This window comes from Vidua chalybeata, chromosome 7 (genome assembly GCF_026979565.1).
Source record: "Vidua chalybeata isolate OUT-0048 chromosome 7, bVidCha1 merged haplotype, whole genome shotgun sequence".
Classification (NCBI taxonomy): Eukaryota; Metazoa; Chordata; class Aves; order Passeriformes; family Viduidae; genus Vidua; species Vidua chalybeata.
Genome location: NC_071536.1, coordinates 31,719,343 through 31,739,276, shown reverse-complemented (window position 1 = coordinate 31,739,276; position 19,934 = coordinate 31,719,343). Strand labels below are relative to the sequence as shown.

Below are 19,934 nucleotides of genomic sequence, written 5' to 3'. Positions count from 1 at the left end.
TCGGTTTTGTCCAAGTTTTTAAAAATCAATATAAATGGAATATACTTGGGTTGCAGGTATAAATAAAACCCAAGAACGTCTCCCACATGCATACTGTTGATAGAAAAAGAAGTCTGAAAATGGGGATTAAATCACCCTTCTCAGAAGCTTTAAACCTCACCTTGTAGCAAGTGACACTGAGCTTCTGTCAAGTGGCAGTTTCATGTATGAAGTGTGCCTCCTAAAACTGAAGAGCATATAGAGTAGAATAAGATAATGTGTCAACAAATTACATCCTAAAGACTGAAAGCAATCCAGAGAGCCTGCACTAACTGATTCCTTTGTATACAGAAAAGTACCGGGTGTCAGGATATCACAGTGCACAGTTTAGATCTTAACAGCCTAACAGAATAACAATACATCGATTCACACTGTGGATAAGGAAAAACAAACGAACAAATACCCACAAAATAAAAAAAACAAACACAAAACAAGTTCTGACCTCAGTTGTTTCCCCAGGAACTCTTCCTGGGTCCCCCCACATCTCTGTCAAAGCCTACACTGCAAAACCTACTCTCTGTGGCTCTGTCACAGCCATTTATATAGCCAGCTGTCCCCTCAGCACAACTCATCAAGTACTGACAGAGCCGAAGGAAGTGATGCATTTTAGGCTTTTATGGTTTTTTTGGCAGAATCTGCCAAAAATTATTCCACATTTTACTTTATCTCTACGACTTAAAAGGGAGGAATCACACAATGACTGGGATTCTAGTTAGGACACTAGAAAAAGAACAGGATTGTTATTACCAACTTGCCTTTGAAAGTATATAGAAACTTTTTAAGTAGCTTCAAATTCTTTATTTGAGCTCCAGAATTCCTTGTCAGGGAATATGAGATTAACTCCTTAATTAGTTAGTGGCAAAGCAAGTATCCCCTTGTTTTAGTGTAAAAAGCTGCTTCTCGCTGTAGCTGTGCAGTAATATTTAGGATCTCGGTAAAAAATAATTCAGCTGTAGTTAATACAGAAAACTCAGAAAAGCCTATGGTGGAATTTTTTTTTTCTTTTTGATGAAGTATTTCGGTAAATGCCTATCACCCCCGAGGTTTTAATTATTAAAGACGCTGAAAGTTCAGCTGCAAGAAGAAAGGTCAATGTCTAGCCCTGGTTAACTGCGGGAATCAGGGATGATAAACAGGTAAATTAATTATCTTTTCACCACTTACACAATAATTGCTGAGCCGGAGCCGCGGGATGGGCACGGCCGGAGCTCCCCCTGCTGCTCACAGGCCGGGCGCGCTTTGCCATTCAGGTGCTCGCAAATAAAAACCACCCGCGGCCGCCGAGACACGGCAAAAATCCGTGTCTGACCGCGTCCATGACCCGACTGTGGTGCTTTAACCCCGGCGAACAACCCAGCCCCACGCAGCCCCAGCAGCGGCATCGGGGAGGAAGGGGAGGTAAAAGCGAGAAGTCCCGCGGGCTGGGATAAAGGCAGGTAAACTGGGAAAGCCAAGTGTGGCCGCAAGCACAAACCGAGGCTGAATTCCCTGCTCCCACTGCCGAGCAGGAGTTCAGCCATCCCCAGGAGAGCAGCGCCCTGCCAGCGCAATGGGGACTCGGGAGGACAGACACCATCACTCCCAGTGTCCCCTCTTCTTCCTTCCTACAGATGGGTTTAACGGCTAATCTGCAAGCCAAACTGAGTTAGCAGAAGAAGAAATTGATAAAATACCAGTTTATAACAAAGAAGAAAGCAAAGCCATTAGCGAGGAAACTGATAAAACAGATACATAAAAGATACTGGCAGTTAGAAGATACGTGCCTTAGTGAGCAGTGTACATGACTTAATTTCTTGTAAATTCTTACCAATTAATTATTGACCTTAATTACTTTATTCCAATAAAATACAATAAACTATTGCTTTGTCCAATGAATATAATATAATGTTTTGATGTAACTAATGACTTAAGATCACACTTTAAGGGTATAAAAACTTCAGAACAACTTGCAATGAAGAAGCCGCCGTTATTGTCTCTACACAAGTGTGTATGTATGTTGTGTATCCACACTTCCTCCCCCACTTTAGGTACTGAGCACACTGTCCCATGGTCCAGAATGTCCCCTGGTCAGCCCGGGTCCCCCTTCCCGTATGTGACCCCTGCCGTGCCCCCCAAACTCCTCCCCAGAGTGGCAGCAGGAAAAGCAGCAAGGCCTCGGCTCTGTGCGAGCCCCCCTCACCAGCAGCAGCAGAAACATCTCTGCATTATCACCCCCTGCTCGGCACAGACCCAAACAGCCCAAACCAGCCACGGGGAAGAACATCAACCCTGCCCCAGCCAAAACCTGCACTCACACCAAGCTGACACCAAATTACAGCCTTCCACATCCCGGCTGAATTCAGGTAACACAAGACATCCCAAAACTTAACTTTTAACCCCCTAGTGACCATTTTTTCCTTAACTGATGATATAAAACATGTTAAGCAGTAACCCCAACCAAATACCAACTCCTGTTAAGAAAATAAGATTTATAATCTTTATTGTTTACTTACATATAATAAATATAATACAGAACAAAAACATCACACCCATTGATTGTATTACACAGGCTGTTAATCAGAATACATTACATTTTCTTTTTTATTAGCCCTTTTATAGGGTTTTGGTACTGAATATTAAGAATTTCAATTTATAAACCTTTTAACATAAAAACAATCTTCCAATTTCCATCTTCATGCATGTTTCAAATATTCATATATATATATGGTTTTGTTAAAAATATATAAGCACTGTTCAGTATTTGCAATATAGGACTTCAATTTCCATTCATTAGATCTCTACTAATATAGAGAATTTCAAAATAATTAATAGCTTAAATCTGATTTTAATTAAAAATACTTATTCTCTATTTTTTATTTAACTGACCACCCATCAGAAAATGAAGTGACAGGACAAAGACACCCCAGGCAAAAGCCCGTGTTCACTTCTAGAGAACAAAGGGTAAAAGCTCTGGTTCTTGCTTCAGCTGTATTATCCTGGAATAATGGAGACACAATTTGCTATAAAGAGGGCAGGAGGAAACCAGAGTTTCTCAAGAGATATGCATCTCCATTTCAGATTTACTACTGCCATCCTGCTGTTTTCTTGGCTTAAAAATCACTGCATCAAACCCTGATATATGTTTTTCTCTGCATGAATATCCTTGCCATTAAATGGAAATTAGATTAAAATGCTACATTTCTTTTTTATCAAAAATAGATCAAGGTTTAACACACTCTGAAATCAGGTTTTCAAGTGCAAATGCAATACACATCAGCAATTCACGTTCTGCTTTCACTACAGAAAATGGTTAAAAGATGATGCATAAAGATGTTTCATAGAGGATACTTGGATATCTGGAACTTGCTGTGCTCCCGGAACATCTGAATTATCAGCAAACTGTACAGACTTCAGGGACAAAAAAAGTTTTCTTCAGGTGAAAGCTCTTCAGTTAAAGCAGCTTCCACTTTAAAAGTGTAACTGAGAATTCCCTGAAACTCAGTACAAAATGCAACACCAGAACAACCACCAACTATGACTGGTTTTGTGCACTGGTTTTAATGCACTCAGGTTTTAAGGGTTTCAAACTCAAGGTTTCAAAAACAATTTTGTTTTACTAATATCTACTCCAAAGAGACTTTACACAAATTTTAAATCATTACAAATGCCCCTTCAGCTCTACAATGCTGAAGTTGTACCTCATACTTAGTACATTTCTCTAATTCCATTCAGGTAATGTCAACTGCACACCTGGCTGTACTTTCCATGTAGCCTTGTGTAAACAGCCTCTCATGGGTGCCAATTGACAGAGCATTCCTTTGTAACTGCATTGGATGGACTTCAAAAAGACCAAACCACAAACAAAAAGTACCTCTTAAGTCTCCAATTATAATTTTTTCCATGATTTTTTTTTTTTAAACAATCACAGGGCTTAATTTAAGCCTTCAGCTTCAATATGAAATGATTATTTAAAATACCCAACCACAGACCAATCCAATAAAGTACTGGCCAAGCACTTCCTACCTAGAATTGGGCTATGCAAGAAATGACCCCAATGATTTTACAGCATATGCTTCCTACTTTCCTACTAATATTCTTGATTTTCAATTAACATTTCTATCTTAATTTTTTTTAGTATTTTTTTTTCTTCTTCTTCAATAGGAAAGTGACATCGGTTGGAAAGCCCCTGCTGTTCCCCTAGCTAGAGGAAAAAGTAGATTCTAAAATGTTTTAGAAATTACTCATTCTGGCAGTAGAACCAACTTAACTGGTATGCAAGAGGTCAGATTTTGGTAGAAGAGAAGCATCACCTGTGACACAGACAAGGAAGACTTGTTGACTGGCCACATCAGTAACACATTGACTGGTATCATTGATAAAAATATAATAATTTGCATAAAATAAATTTAGGTCTGTGCTAAATGGCTAATTTCCCTCAGCTTGATAAGTATGGGGGTTTCATTGTTTTTATTTGGTTGAGTTTCTTAAAAAAAATGTGGGTAAAAAAATCAGGAACATATGTGAAGAACTGTAAAATAAACAGCCCTGAATTTTTATTTCTGAGGCCATTTCAGTATCCAGTCATATTTCTTCTGTGGAACATAACGAAAATTTGTGCACCTCTCCTGAAAAAACCTTAAGAAGTTCATTAATAAAAGAAAGGGAATATTGGATGCAACTTCATAAATTGAGATGCAGTTAAAGGACTCTGAATTTGTAGAACTAAACAACTGCTTTCTACAAAAATCCTCAGAGAAAAGCCCTTTATGCTTTTTAAAAGTAGGAAGTGAAAGTCAGATGGAATTCTAGATGCATTCCACATCACAACAAACATATCCAGAAAAAGTCTGGTTACCTACTAACACCAGATGTAATGACAAGAGTGAGAACACAGATCTCTAAGTAGTCACATTACATGTTAGATTTACATTTTATGTCAGATTTTTAACACCACAGAGGACTAGGGCAGTCAAAATACAATTACACTGGCTTTAGCTAGAGAGGAAATTCACTTTGCAATGAATGCAACAGGGCATGGAAATGGAAATGTCAAAGCAGAAATCATCAAGAGGAAGCTGATGCTCAAGGCTGATGACTATGATCACATGTTCTCACTATGGACAAAAGAAACATACAGCAAAGTGCAGGGGTTAATATTTCTCATGCTGCTGATTTTAAACAAAAGTCATGTGGCAAGACAAATTCACCTTCTAAATAATTAAGCTGCATACTGGCTATGTGGAAATATCTTTTGTGATCAGTAACAATAGTGTGTTTACCATCCTTACCAGCACTAAAATCCCTCCATTTATATTACTGAGGTCTTAAAGCAAACCACTCCAAATACATACTGCAGACAGAAATACTGCAAAGGCATAAAGGTCAACCTGACTGCAGAGTTCTTTTCAATAAAGTTTTATTTTATTTATACTGTCTATGACTCTTGTGGGCTTTGGATCAGGTCCCATTCTGGCCAAAGTAACTTTAGTGGAAAAACAAACAAAATATCCCTTAAAGTGATGAAACTTCTTAAAAATTTAATGATATAAATTAAATATATATTTATGTTAGAGATTTATACTGATCTATCCTAGAATCAGATTATGTATTATTACAGCACTGCCTAACCCTGAAAGTTAATGTCACTGTCATGTCAGAAGTGCAGCTTCAAAATCAGCAGAGTAACTATTCATTTCTATGGCAAAGAGGACAATTAAGTAGAAAATCACACACATTTCATCACCTTAGAATGGATGTTTCTCCAAAAAGTAACAAAGTGTTGGGCAGAGTAAATTTTATTGACATCTTTAAATGAGCTTAACATTCTCATAATGATTTACCTGATAAGCCTAAGGAAATTTAACATGGAAGTTACATGATGTGAAATGTTTGAGTGAAACCTGGAAATGTTTATAGGGATTTTAAAAGCAGGAATTAGTAATTGGCTCTGACAACATATGGTATCATCCATATTTCCCTGAGAAATCATGCCCTGAAATGATTATGTAAAACAAAATACAACATTAATGAAATTGTGGATTAGACAGGGAAAAATGCATAACAAAAGTTTATGAATCACATAAATGCTACTGGAGTTATAACTATTAAATCACAGGATACATGTGACAGCCAGAACAGAAATGGTAACTAACTCAAAACTTATGCTAAGTAAAGGAAACTGATTCAAAGTACCATCCTACAGTTAAGCCATATAACCCAACACTGTGATATTAACATCAGTTTGTTGATTTTTGAGCATGCCAGTTCTCCACTTCATTTACACTCTGCCCTTCTGAGGTCTATTTCTATAAGAAATTCAAAGTGTGTCCATAAACTCAGCCTGTCTCCAAAATTTAACTGGTTTGCCCTGCTCAGTTTAGCTCAGTAACAATTTCCCTAACACAGGAGGATCTTCAGTAGGGAATAGGAAAGACAACATTCAACATTAAGAGAAATGGAACCAAGAATTACAAAGAAATTGTTTTGCCACCTTATTTAAAGCCATCACAGCTGTGAATAGCAGTACCTAGGCAGGAGTATTGTGACAGGAATGACAAAATATGCAGCACACTCCAAAAAAAGCAATTTGCAGGCCCTCCTGTTTTTGTTAGTACATTCCAAGGAGGTCTGCCATGAATAGACCAAGGATCATCTGCAGTTCCCGGGTTGAACAACAGCCCTGCTCAACACCCCATTTCCACAAATACCCACAGGGGCACCCAGGCTGTGCCTCAGCCTCCTGCTTCTGAGTCTATGTGCAGTCCCTGCAGCCCAGCCAGACCAGTCCTGTCCTACAGCCCCTACCCCTTGCAGGCATTCCCAGAGGCCAGAAGCCAAGGAGCAGGATGCAGTGAAGACTGGGAAAGCCAAAGAGCAAGCCCTCAGTGCCTTGAGGAGCACTCATGTGCTCCAGACAGATGTGGCATTTCCATCCCTTGCTGAACCAGCACTGCATCTGCAGCAGCCCCTTGTAGGGAACACATTTTCAGCATGACTGAAACCCAACACAAAGCAGCCAGAAAAACTGAAATCCTTTTCTGCCTTTGAAGTGCAACACACTGCTTATCAAACTAGGCAAGACTCACCAAACCCCTAAAAGCAAAGGCGTGCTCTGTAAGCTTTTGGCAAATTATCATAATTTCCTTCATCTATAAAAACCAAACAGCCCCAAAACCTCAATTGCACACAGAAGAAATTGTTGGTTGTCTCAAAGGATTACAGGAATTAGTTCAACTGTTTGACAGAGCAACACATAGTATTCATTCCCCATTCTGCAGGCCTGGGAAATCACTGTTCCTTAACTGTCGAGTGACAATTGAAGAAATGCTCGACATTATTTTTCTAAAGCATATGTGGTTCCTACAAGAAGTAAGTTAGAATGAAGCCATTCCCAAATTGAAACAGGAAGAGCAATGACAATATACCCTACCACACAGAGGTAAAGCATTCATGAGAGAGCTCCTTCACATTCCAGTTGTGTCATAGGGAAGAAAAACCCAGCACGTCTCCACTGTGTCAGAGGTACCTGAGAATCAAAGCTAAATCTCTTGTGCATTTACCAAACATCCATTAGAGAGCTATGCAATTTACATTTCAAATCAGCCATTTATATTTATAAAATATCATTGTACTAAAAATCACAAGGTTTTGTAGAAAAAACTCCATCACATTCTATTAAATGCAGGAACAATGTTATATGTCACAGCTTCTGTAATTAAAAGTGTAACACGTTTCCTGTAACTACAGGGGCACCACTGTTTAAAAATCCTTTCAGCAAGGACAGCTTGTTTTGTTCCTACTATTTAAAGAACTGTAATTTAATGCAAAAACACAGCTTAAGCTACCTAGTGCCACAAGATAAAAATATTTCATATCTTATTTAAAAAAAATCCCACATTTTTGTGAAAAACATTTGGAAAGCCCTGACTTTGAATTTACTGAATGTTCTTCAACATTCCTGGGGTCAGAGACAGAAGTAATTCTTTTCTTAACCTCTCAAACTAATGAATAATGAAAATTAATAGTCATATACATGGGAGGCTATGATGATCTTTGACTTTAAGCCATGAACGTAAGGGCAAATATAAATAGCAACTGCATATTTAGCATTACAGATCCAATCCAGTTTGCATGACCAATTGCAAAAAACAGTCATAGAAAATTTTGCTACAAATACTGTCATTGCCCATCTGAAAGCAAACTCAGTTTTCCCAGGCTTAATTGACTGATTCCACAAGTCCCAGCTGATTCAAATTTGGAGTTAATGCCTGGTATCAAATATTCTGCAGGATCTCATTGAAATATTTAATTAACTGAAAAGAGATTTTTTTATTATTATTATGAGTAGGCATTAACAATACTTCTTGAAAAAAAGTTAAAGCAAACATCCTCTAAATTTATCTTTAGTTTGAAGGACAAATCCAGAACCTAAGGAAACTCCACTGATCAAAAAATGCCTGAAAATTCTACCAAAATAAAATCAGTTCAACATACTGCATTTTCAACCTCTTTACTTGTGGGGTTTGGAAATTTAACTGTGAAATTGAATTGTCTTTCTTGTCTCTTTTGGGTTTGTGATTTTTTTTGTAGTTGGTTTTGGGTTTTTTTTGTAATTCTTATTTAGGGTCCAAGAAGGACTTACTATCTCATCTTAAAGAGATGCCTCAGATCACCAAAGTTTGTAGTGCAATCCAGTATTCAAAACAAGAAGGAAAAACTTGATAAAGGTTAAATACTTGAACTGAATAGCCCCAGGTTCATTTTGTCTTCCTACTCTACACATAATTCTTATATTTAATTCCAGCAGCTGGCTCAAATTCTTCTATAAATGTAGAGCTTAAGCATGCTGCTTTCCTGCATTCCCTCTTAAATAATAAGTTTTATTACCAAAACACCAAAATTGCTTTTGGAAGGATCATTACTGAGCGCCAAAATATGAAGAGGCATTTCTGCTATTAACCCTTCTGTATTTGTGTGGAGGGACAGTAGAAATACCCTACATTATTAATAACCTTGTTATGTGGAAGAAAACACTCCTGGCTAAAAATCCATCTTACATTCATTATAAAAAACTCAAATCCATCAAAAGCCAAAATTAACTTTGATCTAAGTGTCTTATAGGCCAGGAGCTGAAAAATGGCATTGACTAATTTCAAATATTCCTGAATATAATTATAATAGCTTCTCCGGATTCAAAAGGATTAAACACTGCAGTGGAAGAAAGATAATTATCAGTTTTAGAATAAATTTATTAATACAGCTGGGGGGAAAGGAAAATCAATGCAAACACCTTTCCTCTTCATATTGCTTAGCAGATTAGTGTAGTGCCAACCCACTGACTGAAAACTTTCACAATTAATTTGATCTCTTCCACAATGTGGCAGCTACACCTGAAAATTTTCATGTCTGAGACAACTGGGACTGAGAATGGTCAAGATGGTATAAGAATGTATAACCAAATGGATTGTAATTAGAAATATTTTACTATTCACTGAAATTTTAAGCATTCCTAACTGTTGGGCATTTTTTTTTGATTTTTAAACATCAGCACCCATTGCCATTACAAGGCTACTCAAAATGGCCTAAGACATTATATATGTAGTGTTCCAGGACCGTACAAAGATCCTGCCTTAGTAATTATAGGAATGCACTTAATAAATTACTTTTCTATTTTCATCTATTAATATGCAAATAGTTTATACAACATAAAAAATTTAATTTGTACCTACTACAGGTAACATATCTATTTAGCTTTTCATCTGAAAGCCTGTAAGACTTGATGACCTGCAAACTTATTTACATAACTCACTTTAAAGTATCTTTTAAAAATAATATTGTCCAGCATTTAACAAAATTGTGACTTAAAAAAAGAAAGAAATCACTTAACAGCATTTGCTTTCTTGATTTTGTCAAGTAATGTCACCAGCTTAAGTGTTATAAGGCAGGTTGGTTGCTCAGATGGACTAAGACTCCCATGGTGACAGGCATGTAGTAGATCTGTTCATTTATAAAATCACATGAAAGCAAGAAAGAGAAAAAGTTTAGAGTTTCAAAAGAACTGAAACTTCTTATTTTTACTACAAATTCAGAATAGGCACTGAAACATGACTCCTTAGGGACTTTTCCAGAAGATTGTCTCTTCGCTGGGCATCATTCCATTTTTAAACTAAGAAGAAGAAGAAAAAAATTATCAGGGGTACATAACTCAGGATTACAAAAGAGAAATTACCATAAGCATTTGCTTCCATCTTACTAACAAAGGAAATAACTCCATGTCTTTGTACTTCACAATTACTGTTTTGGTTAGAATATTTTTAATTTCATTATTAGATTTAAAAAACATTGGAAAATAAGAATACACTTCTCATGTAATTCTGCACATATTATTGAAAACCCTGAAGCACAGGGCTAGGAGAGTTCTAAACTCTGACTGCTTTAATGCTCCAAGCCAGTACTGACAAACCATTTAATGCTCCTTTTAGAGATTTGTGCAACCTCCTCTTAAAAGTGGGATATTTTGCAAACTCTTTAGCTATTCTAGTCTATTTTCCCTACGCTTACCATGAGCAATATTTAGCCTAATATTTAATGGAATTTACCAACGTAATTCTTGTCATCCACAAACACAAGGGCTCCTTTCTACTTTCTGGACCCGTAATGATAAAGCCTGGTGATTACTTCAGATCTCTACCAAACACATCACCCATGCCAAGAAGTTGTATGGCTCTTCTGGTGTATTGACTCACATCGAGTTTTGGATGAACTTTGTAAAAAACAACATTTCAAAACCATTGACTGAGAACTGTGAGAATAACGCTTGGCAACAAGTAGTAATAATAACTTTGAAGATACACTTTAAAACCCTGTCCATCAATACAGAACAAGACTGACTGCATGCTGTTTAAGAATGCATCCTTGCATAACACAAATGCCACCGTGAAAACCAATCCTCACCTTTCTGTGCATTGTTTGAGGTTTATTAAAGGTTTACCTTTTGACTATGAACAGCAGCCATCTCCATCCTGTGAAACACTATGCATAGGGATGAGGCTTTCACACTGCTCACTTTCTTCTGGCATTCTTAAAAGAAACACATTTATTTAAAGTCATACAATAATACTAAATTGATTGTTATGAAGCCAACATAGGCACCAAGTATGCAGCTGTTTGAACCTTAGCAATTAAAACCATGGAAAGACTCCTTAAATTTATCAAGTGTACTCAAGTTTGCACAATTTTCACTGCATGTGCTTGGTACAGAAATTATTACAGATGCATTAAGGGAAAAAATTTTGACAGCCATTAGGAAACTTTTAAAAAGTAAACAGACTTCACATCTTTCCATTTTCTGAGCATTACACAGGTTAATGGTATGAATGGATTGGCAACTACCGCTATTAAGAAATCAGTGCACCTGAATATAAAATCAGGTGAAAATAAACAGAGTATGAGTATTGTGGCTTATAAAATACTATAGGATTATAGGATATTGGAAAGGCTAAAGAGACAGGTTTATAGTTTGCGACTGCTCTACCTCTGAATTCGATGTTTTCTACAAATAAAGGCAAAAATTCTTCTGATTCCCACCATCACTGGATCCCAGTTGTTATAGTGACACAAGAGAGTTGCAATGAAAAATGAAAAAAATACAGGTACTGCTCCTGCAAAAAATAACCAGGAAAACTGCACCTGGAATTGAAACACAAACATCATTCACTTGATAGCTCAAAAAAGAACTGACATTCTGTATATTTTGAATTATTATTATTTTAAGTTTGAGATGCAGTTTGAGTTATTTTAAACGGTGTGAGTTATTTTGTACAATTTCTATATTTATTGCTTCTTCTAAGAACTGCATAACCTCTTCCCACTGATCCATTCTTAACAATGGAACATTCTGTTTGCACTGGGAGCTGAATGAAGACTGCTATTTCCAAATAGTCTTGGGTTTAGGTTTTTAGTTTGGTGCCAAGGAGAAAGTCTCCTAGGCATTCCATGGGTTGGAAAGCAATGACCTTTAAAGCCCATTCACACCCAAACCATTCCATGGCTCTGTAACTCCAAACCAAGGGCACAAGGACAGGGAGAGCCTGGGACCTGCCTTTCAGGAGGACAGAGCCATGAGCCATGGGCACAGCCCCCCCGTGTGGAGAGAAGATCCAAAAGTGAAGACTGGAGGAAACATTCAGCACCTGGCACTGATGATCCTCCTAAAGACCTCATCAACTGCAATTGTTCAGCCCTGTGTTTCCCAACTGATTTCTAATGCAATTCAGAACACGTAAGTTGCCAAAAGGAATTAGTCATAACAAACCTGGTTGTAATTTCCTAAGATTCAGATTTATGTTAGAAAATTACACCCAGAAAAATAAATACCCAGATTATGGGTATATATTCATTATGGGTATATATTCAATTACCCAATTATGAATATTCTTTAATTACCATGCCATTTGACAGTCATATGAAGGCTGCATGTATTGATATATTAATGTTTACATTACATGGTGTGATTCTTGGGGTGTCCTGTGCAGGGCCAGGAGCTGGACTGGGTGAGCCTGACAGGTCCCCTTCCAGCTCAGCACATTCTGTGATTCCATGATTATTAGCCATGCCAGTGGCATTCTTGTGCAGGGTTCTTTTAATAAAAACAAGGCTGGCCAGAGGCAGAGCAGCTAAAATTTCTGTCAGGTTATCTGAGATGTGGACACCTGAGACTTCAGGGCACAGGGCTTGGCTTAGGACAGTCTGATGTCTGTATGACAGACTTGCACAAATACACCTGTGCAAAAAACTTCCAAGTCTGCAGCACTTTACCTTTAATCAGGGTCCCTCACTTGCGCTTCTAATACTAGTAATTTATTTTCTAAAATGTAAGACGGAAAGTATTTACTTCCTACAATGTGAGTTAAAAAGGTAATTTGCCTTTTTGTTACCAACATCAGCTGAAAGTCATCCAACAGAGCTTGGAAGACGTTTCTGCTATTTTAAATGCCTCCATGCTGCATTAGTACATGAAGAATAAATTAATTTTACAAGATCTGGACTCTGCATTTATTCAGAATAAACAGCCTAGAGATTAGGCTGTTTACTGGGAATTAGAAAAGTATAGTCCATTTTTCAGTGCATCCAAGAAGAAAGTTTAGATGAATCACTTCAAAAGACAACCTAACATTTTCATATATTGATATATGTAACTATATATATACACCTCTAGCAATGTATTTGCGCATACACACACATCTGTGTATATCTAAAATGTATACTGACACACAAACCTACATATAAAATTCTTCATTTTTACTGCTAGCATTTGCTCACATATATTAACCTCATGAAAGTGAATTTTGGGGGAGGAGTCTACAGATGTTTTATTCCTTGTTTCCTTTACAGTTATCACAAATTATTTGCCATCTCATAACAATTTATGTCTCAAGTGTGTATTGCATATGCTTTAAGAGCAACACAAATGCAACTGTCTTACCAACAAATGTTTTATTATTGTTGGAATCACTGCAGTGTTTAATTTATTTCCATGCAGGAATATGCAGGTAAGACTAACACAAAATATACTGCCTTTACATTACAGAAGTATTTATTCAGGGTCTGACTCTTTTTGACTTTTCTTACGTTTATCCTTTTATTTTTCTGACTTATTTTCCAAAATCCACTGACCAATGAAGTAAAAACAAATATCCAATGAAGTAAAAGCAAAATACAAGTTGTGTTTGGGGTTTTTTACTTCATTTTTACATGCACAAAGTTTCAGAAGTCTAAAGGTACTCATTACAATTTACACTTAGCTTGCAAAAACATTGAACAGCAAAGCCTCTTTTTGGCTGGAAACATTCCAAGCGCAAAACTCGACTAATTTCTTGTACCAAATAAACAAGTAGAAGCCTAAAAGAATTTAATTACAAGAAATTCTGTAAACAGTGATCAAAATTTAGTAGTGCCTTACCTTTTGCATGCACATGTCAGCTATTATGGACAGAGGTATTGTAAGGCTTAGGGCAAGTGTTCCTATCAGTGATGAGGTAAGAAAGCAACCCCTAAAAGACAGTAAAATCACAACAATTATACAATTTAATGACAATAAATAATAATTATAATAATGAGGACTTACTTAAAAGACAACCAAAGTAATACATCAAATGAGGAAGACAGTAAGTCTTCGTTACTGTTTAATAACCAAAAATTAACTCACACCATCACATTCCATCATAAATCTGTGAAAGTGCATAGAATTCTTAACTAGGCAATGGATGTCTTCTGGGCTGAGGTTTAATTCCCATACCAATCTTTTGAGATGATGGAAATTTCCCTATTTCACATGTACTAACTTCATCTAGAAAAATCTGCATTTTGTTTCCATACCATGATTCTCTACAGCATAAGAGACTGCTTCTGAATTACAACCAACTCGTCCACAGAAAACTGTAAATGAATAAATGGTACAGAATCCAATAAAAATTTATCAGCAGGTAAAAAAAAAAAAACAAAGTCACATCTATCCCTACATTATTTAGTTGGTAATATGTGCTTGGGTGGAGTAAACTAGGTTAAAATATATTATTTACTTCCAAAAAAAGTAAAGAAGACTATACTAATGGCACACCAGACTGGCAAAGAATGATGTCAGCACAAACTCTGAATTAGTCTCCATCCAAAACTCTAGGGAAAAGGAACTGGAAGTAAAACTAGCTCTTAAACTGACTGGAATATCATTCTGAGTAGTTAAACAAATATCATGTATGTAAAAAAGTCTGTGCACACCCATGTGCTAGGTACTTGATTTTGGGACAAGAGACAATGTTTGAGGTTTGGGGGGTTTATGTGTTTGTTATTTTGCTTATGTTAGAATTACACTTAACCTGACACTGATACTGAGCTGCAGTGTAATCTTACAGGATGGCATTAACATCACAAAAATATACTATCAACAAACCAGTTCAATTGCAAAGGAACATATGCTACAATGCATTATACCTAGGACTGGGATAAAAGTTTGCCAACAAACAAAAAATTATTAAAATTCATACATAATTTTAGACTTGAAAAAACAAATGAAAATCCACACCCCCTAAAAAAGCCAAAATGTTTTTGTGGAACTCCATCTACTCCACCTTGATCTTTTGTTGCAGTACTGTGACAGAATTGTTACAACAGAATTCATAGTCTTCTTTTGCTACTGCAACTCTGTAGCACAAAGCCTCTTTGCCTCAAATGTTAATTCTGCAATAAGCTAAACACACAGCATTTTAATTACTACAAGCACACATCAGTTACTTTTTAAAGTTAGCTGTTGTCTTAACAGGACATTATGACACAATGCTAAAACTGTACATGTGGATAGAAAAACAAGGATAAATAAAAGGACACAAAATCCAAACTAGACAATTTTACATCACAATATAGGAAAGATAACTCATGTGAAATATATTCAATGTATGGAGTACATACCACAGCCAGAGGAACTCTGACAAAACTGTTCCAATAAGGCCATTTATGACAATGCACATCCAGATCAGTTTATTGGGAAACTCAAATGCTTCAAACCCAGTATAGTGAAGCAGGAAGAACCCTGGCCACAGCAGCAACAGATTAAACAGTCCTACAAAACCTGGATATAAAAACAGTATTAAGTAAATCATAATAAATTTTCTTCAGCATAACCAAAATCTCAGCTAAAATCTGCTATTTTGACCATATGCATATAGAAAAGCAGTCATGAAGCAATATTTTAAATCTTCCAAAAGGAAACAAATGTAAGAAATTTAACCTGAAATTCACAAACTAAATTTGCATCAGATATTTGAAATTGAAAAGAAAATACAGGTTTGAAATTGAAAAGAAAATAAAAACTAGAAATCTCATTAAGTCAGTGGGGCTGTCTTCCCACAGGAAGTTCCTGCTGTTGTTAAGGCTCTAAACAAGAAACAATTCACACAGCCAGTCTCTAAAGGACTCATAACCATGGGAGTAAGAGGCTTTCTCTATTTCCTTGGCTTTTCTAAGCCCCTTTACCACTCAGACACAGTTCAGTGCCTGAAAGCATATCATTGAATCACACAGTGAATTAAAACTTTCAACAGAGTTACTTTTGGTCTTACCAAAGAACATTGGTATGTCAAGTTTATCTTCTCTATCTACTTTCCTTTTTATCATGACTATGTAGACAGCATACAGCATTGCTCCTACAAGAGACCAAATGGAACCTGGAAAAATGGAAAAAATACTCCCTTGAGATATGCCAAACATGTTATGCACAGTAGGATCAACTCTCCTAAAACTCTGCTGATTACAGAATCCATTACTAAATGGAGAACATGAGAAAATGGAGAAAGCTCTAAAATAGAAATACCTTCCCAATATACATATAGGGTGGAAATTTATCATAAATGGCAAGTTTTAGAAGTTGAATCTAAAAAGCCATATTGTGAAATGTTACATGAATTAGAGATATAGAGCTTGCTATATGACTACTTAGTACTGTCAGAAGATGGTACTGATCACTGCATATTCCAGGATTAAAACCCGTAAGTAAATACCTATTGTATCTTTTCCAGCAGATTTTTCAGATCCAGAAAGGTTAACAAGTACCACACCACCAATGCTAGCAAAAAAAAAGAAGAAATGCAAAATGTTGCTTGAACTCAGGAACTTCTTTACAAAAACAGATAAAAGAAAGAGAAAAACAAATACACAGTTCTATCTTTAGGCATTTTTAGTTAACCAAAACCCACTTCTGGAAAGTCAAAAGGAGTTCTCAACTGCTAAGGCATAATCCCAAGTTAAAATCAACCAACCCCACTTTTAACTTCCCAGAACAATGCACCAGGCATTTAATGAAACAGGCTGAAAACACTGAGTGTCAAACTTTTTCACCATTACACAAAAATAAAACATACCACAAATGAACAACAAGAAAATAAGTTCATCTATTTCCAACAGAAATTGATCTAATTTCCTACAGGAGAATGAGATTTGGAAATGGTTCATGATATGAAGCATTTAAGAATCCTTAATTCAGTTGCCCAATTCATCTGTGAAACAAGGATTTTTAAAAAGTGATGGGTATCATCTATTGTCACAGATAGCACAGGTACAGCAGGTACAGTTGTCCTCTCACTGTACCAGGGAGTTTTGGACCAAATGTTCCCTCCCATTATCTTACCTTAAAATAACAGCTAATAATTTGGACAGAGTAAACCGATCTCCACTGTTACTGGGAAAGACTGCAGCTAAGATTAATGTAAAAAGCCCTGCAAGAGAAATTCAAAGGAGTTTATACAATCAAGTTTTGCCAGTAGTTTGCTCAGAAAACTACACAGCTTCAAAGCTATTATACTCCAAATATATTTCTTTAATATACAAATATAGCTGCAGAAGTACACACACAAAAAGCAAGGGAAATATGAAGGTACTCTAAAAAAACCTCTGCAAATACAAAATTAATTTTCTAAACACACATATTCAATGCCTTGAGGTCAAATCCACAAGTAAAAATGTTACACAAATCCATTGTAACAAGATTTTTATGTTGTAAACAGCGCTGTAATGCACATCTGGTGATGTAAATAAAACTTACCAGAGGTTGATGACAAGATATTAACTATGGCCACTTGGGTATCTGACAGAGCTTCTTGGTACGAGAAATTTGCCAAGAACCACTGCGGAAAAAGGAAAATACTTTTGTTATTATATGGGTAACAACAACAGAGCTTAAATTTCTCAGTGCAATAAAATCCTACTTTAAAAAAAAATCCAGTTATTTAAAAAATAAAATCAGAACTAGATTTTTAGTTAAAGAGACTTCTAACTTCTATTAAAGTGGAAGGCACATTAAAAGACAGCAGCAAACTTAGAACTGGCTGAAACCAACCACATTCAAGTACATGTTTAATAACGAAATAACATACTTCAGAACTTAAAAATAATTAAAATGACATTATAATAGCTAGTCTGTAGTAACTAAAGGTACTTTTGACTTGTTTTGGAGTGCTTTAAGATGATAACTGCACAAGGGTTGCAAAGAAATTTCAGTAATGCATGTGACATTAGTCAGCCTAATGAGGTTCTTTCAGAGTACTTAAAACCAGCACACATCTCCACTGCAAAAAACGAGCATCTCTTACATTCAATGCCTAAAAAATACTTCTTAATTCCTCCATAAAGGAATAAAATGCCAAATGTTTTCTCACTTGAGATCTCACTAGTAAGACCTCAGATATATTCTAAGGGAAGTAACCACTCTCTAGTCTTACGTAGAAATATTTATAAAGTCCAAGAAGAAATACATGTACATGCCAGTAGTGTCCATGAACAGAATAAACAGGATTTGTTTTGGACATGAGGACACTACTCCAGAAAAAATTACACCCCTATTTTCTGGTAGATCCATCAGTGGTATTATTGTTGATAATAATAATAATAATAACAATAATGCTTAAATAGCTCTACTTCCTGAGGAAGAGCCATGATGAGTCCACATTACATAGAATCCATAGAATCCATTTAGCAGTAGCCGTGAAGGTGCTTCTAGAAAAGGTATCACTGATCTGCCCTCTACATTTTTCTGTCTCAAAAATCCTGCCACTGGAATTTCTTTCTCCCCCCAAGAACTGAGGTATGATGCAGCATCTACCAGCAGATTCATAATTAAATCTTGCACAAGGAACATTTTACTTCTTATAGCACATTTATAAAATAAGGTTTAAAGAATACAAGTCATCTCAATGCTTATTCACTATTACTATACAAGTTTTAAATGCATCTTTACTTAAGTTTTGTGAAAGAATGGAGCACATACCACGAAGCAAAAGAAAAAGCTAATTTTTGCTACTTGGCTTGCAGTGAGTTTTCCTACAGTTTTTAAGATGGATTCCTGCTCCTTCACTGTTGGATATGACATGCGGGACAGCTTTGCCTCCAAAGCATGGCTGGATGGGAGCTGCCGGATCTCCATGATGTTACTGAACCTCACACGAGGCTTCTTGGGTGCTTGAGAGAAGGAAGAAAAAAAATTAATATTCATGTTATTACAAAACTTTTTAAGCCAACACAATATGCAAATAAAACTACAATATTGTAACACACCATTGATTACAATACTGCACAAATAACAGGTTCTTATCCAATTAGAAGACATGCCATCATGATTTATTAAACTAATATTCTGCTATTCAGGAGGCCACTAATAAGACAAAGCATAATTAATTACTGTTTTCAATCACTAAGTTGTCCACCTATAAAAATATCACTGAGAAGCACCACCCCTGCTCTCTGTCAAAATATCAACAAAAGGTAACAACACATTTTTAGATAGGTATTATTCCATCTTGAAAAGCATAATATATATAAGATTTTTCTTTAATTGTCTAATAGCTAAACAACCACAACCATACTTAACTGCAAGGACAATGATTCATTTAGAAGACTAAAGTCCAACAGACCTCAAAGCTTAGCAGAGACCATAAAGTCACTTGCCCTTTTGAAATCCACTCTCTAACTAATCTTGCAATCTAGGATCAGGTATTATTTAGGTTATTTTAATATCATTAGCTTCCTCTGTAAAGAAAACATTACACTAAACACTACAGGCAAATATTAGCTTAAATCAATGTGAAACAATACTTTATTTCCTAAAAAAAAAAGTAAAGGGAAGGCTGCAGCTGGAACAATTCTGAAGTGATTGGTGCATGTTGCCACTGGAAGCAGAGCCTATCAAATGGTTCCTAATGTGTGCCATGTAGAAATTAAGAGAGTTTCCCTTTGATAAGCAGGAACTCCACTGCTGAGGATTGGCTAACTGGATGTTTTGAAGCCAACCTTCCCACAATTGTCTGGGACAGTTAGGCCTGTTTCAGGTACTATCACAAGATAGTGAGGCTTAAATAAAACCAGAATGCACATAG

At 36.3% G+C, this 19,934-nt stretch overlaps 1 protein-coding gene across 1 annotated transcript in view; it reads right to left on the bottom strand.

The window, feature by feature from the left end:
• Positions 1-2,501: 2,501 nt before the first annotated feature.
• The window catches only part of SLC35F5 (solute carrier family 35 member F5), a 29,922-nt gene continuing 12,489 nt past the window's right edge, over positions 2,502-19,934 (bottom strand). Inside the window, exons 8-17 of the mRNA XM_053947495.1 lie at positions 18,830-19,020; positions 17,609-17,690; positions 17,195-17,282; positions 16,569-16,633; positions 16,131-16,235; positions 15,481-15,640; positions 13,979-14,069; positions 11,552-11,706; positions 11,009-11,097; positions 2,502-10,183 (exon numbers count right to left, since the gene is read on the bottom strand). Of these exons, the coding sequence (XP_053803470.1) occupies positions 11,016-11,097; positions 11,552-11,706; positions 13,979-14,069; positions 15,481-15,640; positions 16,131-16,235; positions 16,569-16,633; positions 17,195-17,282; positions 17,609-17,690; positions 18,830-19,020 (1,019 nt within the window). The 3' untranslated portion in view covers positions 2,502-10,183; positions 11,009-11,015. The remainder of the gene's footprint in view (positions 10,184-11,008; positions 11,098-11,551; positions 11,707-13,978; positions 14,070-15,480; positions 15,641-16,130; positions 16,236-16,568; positions 16,634-17,194; positions 17,283-17,608; positions 17,691-18,829; positions 19,021-19,934) is intronic.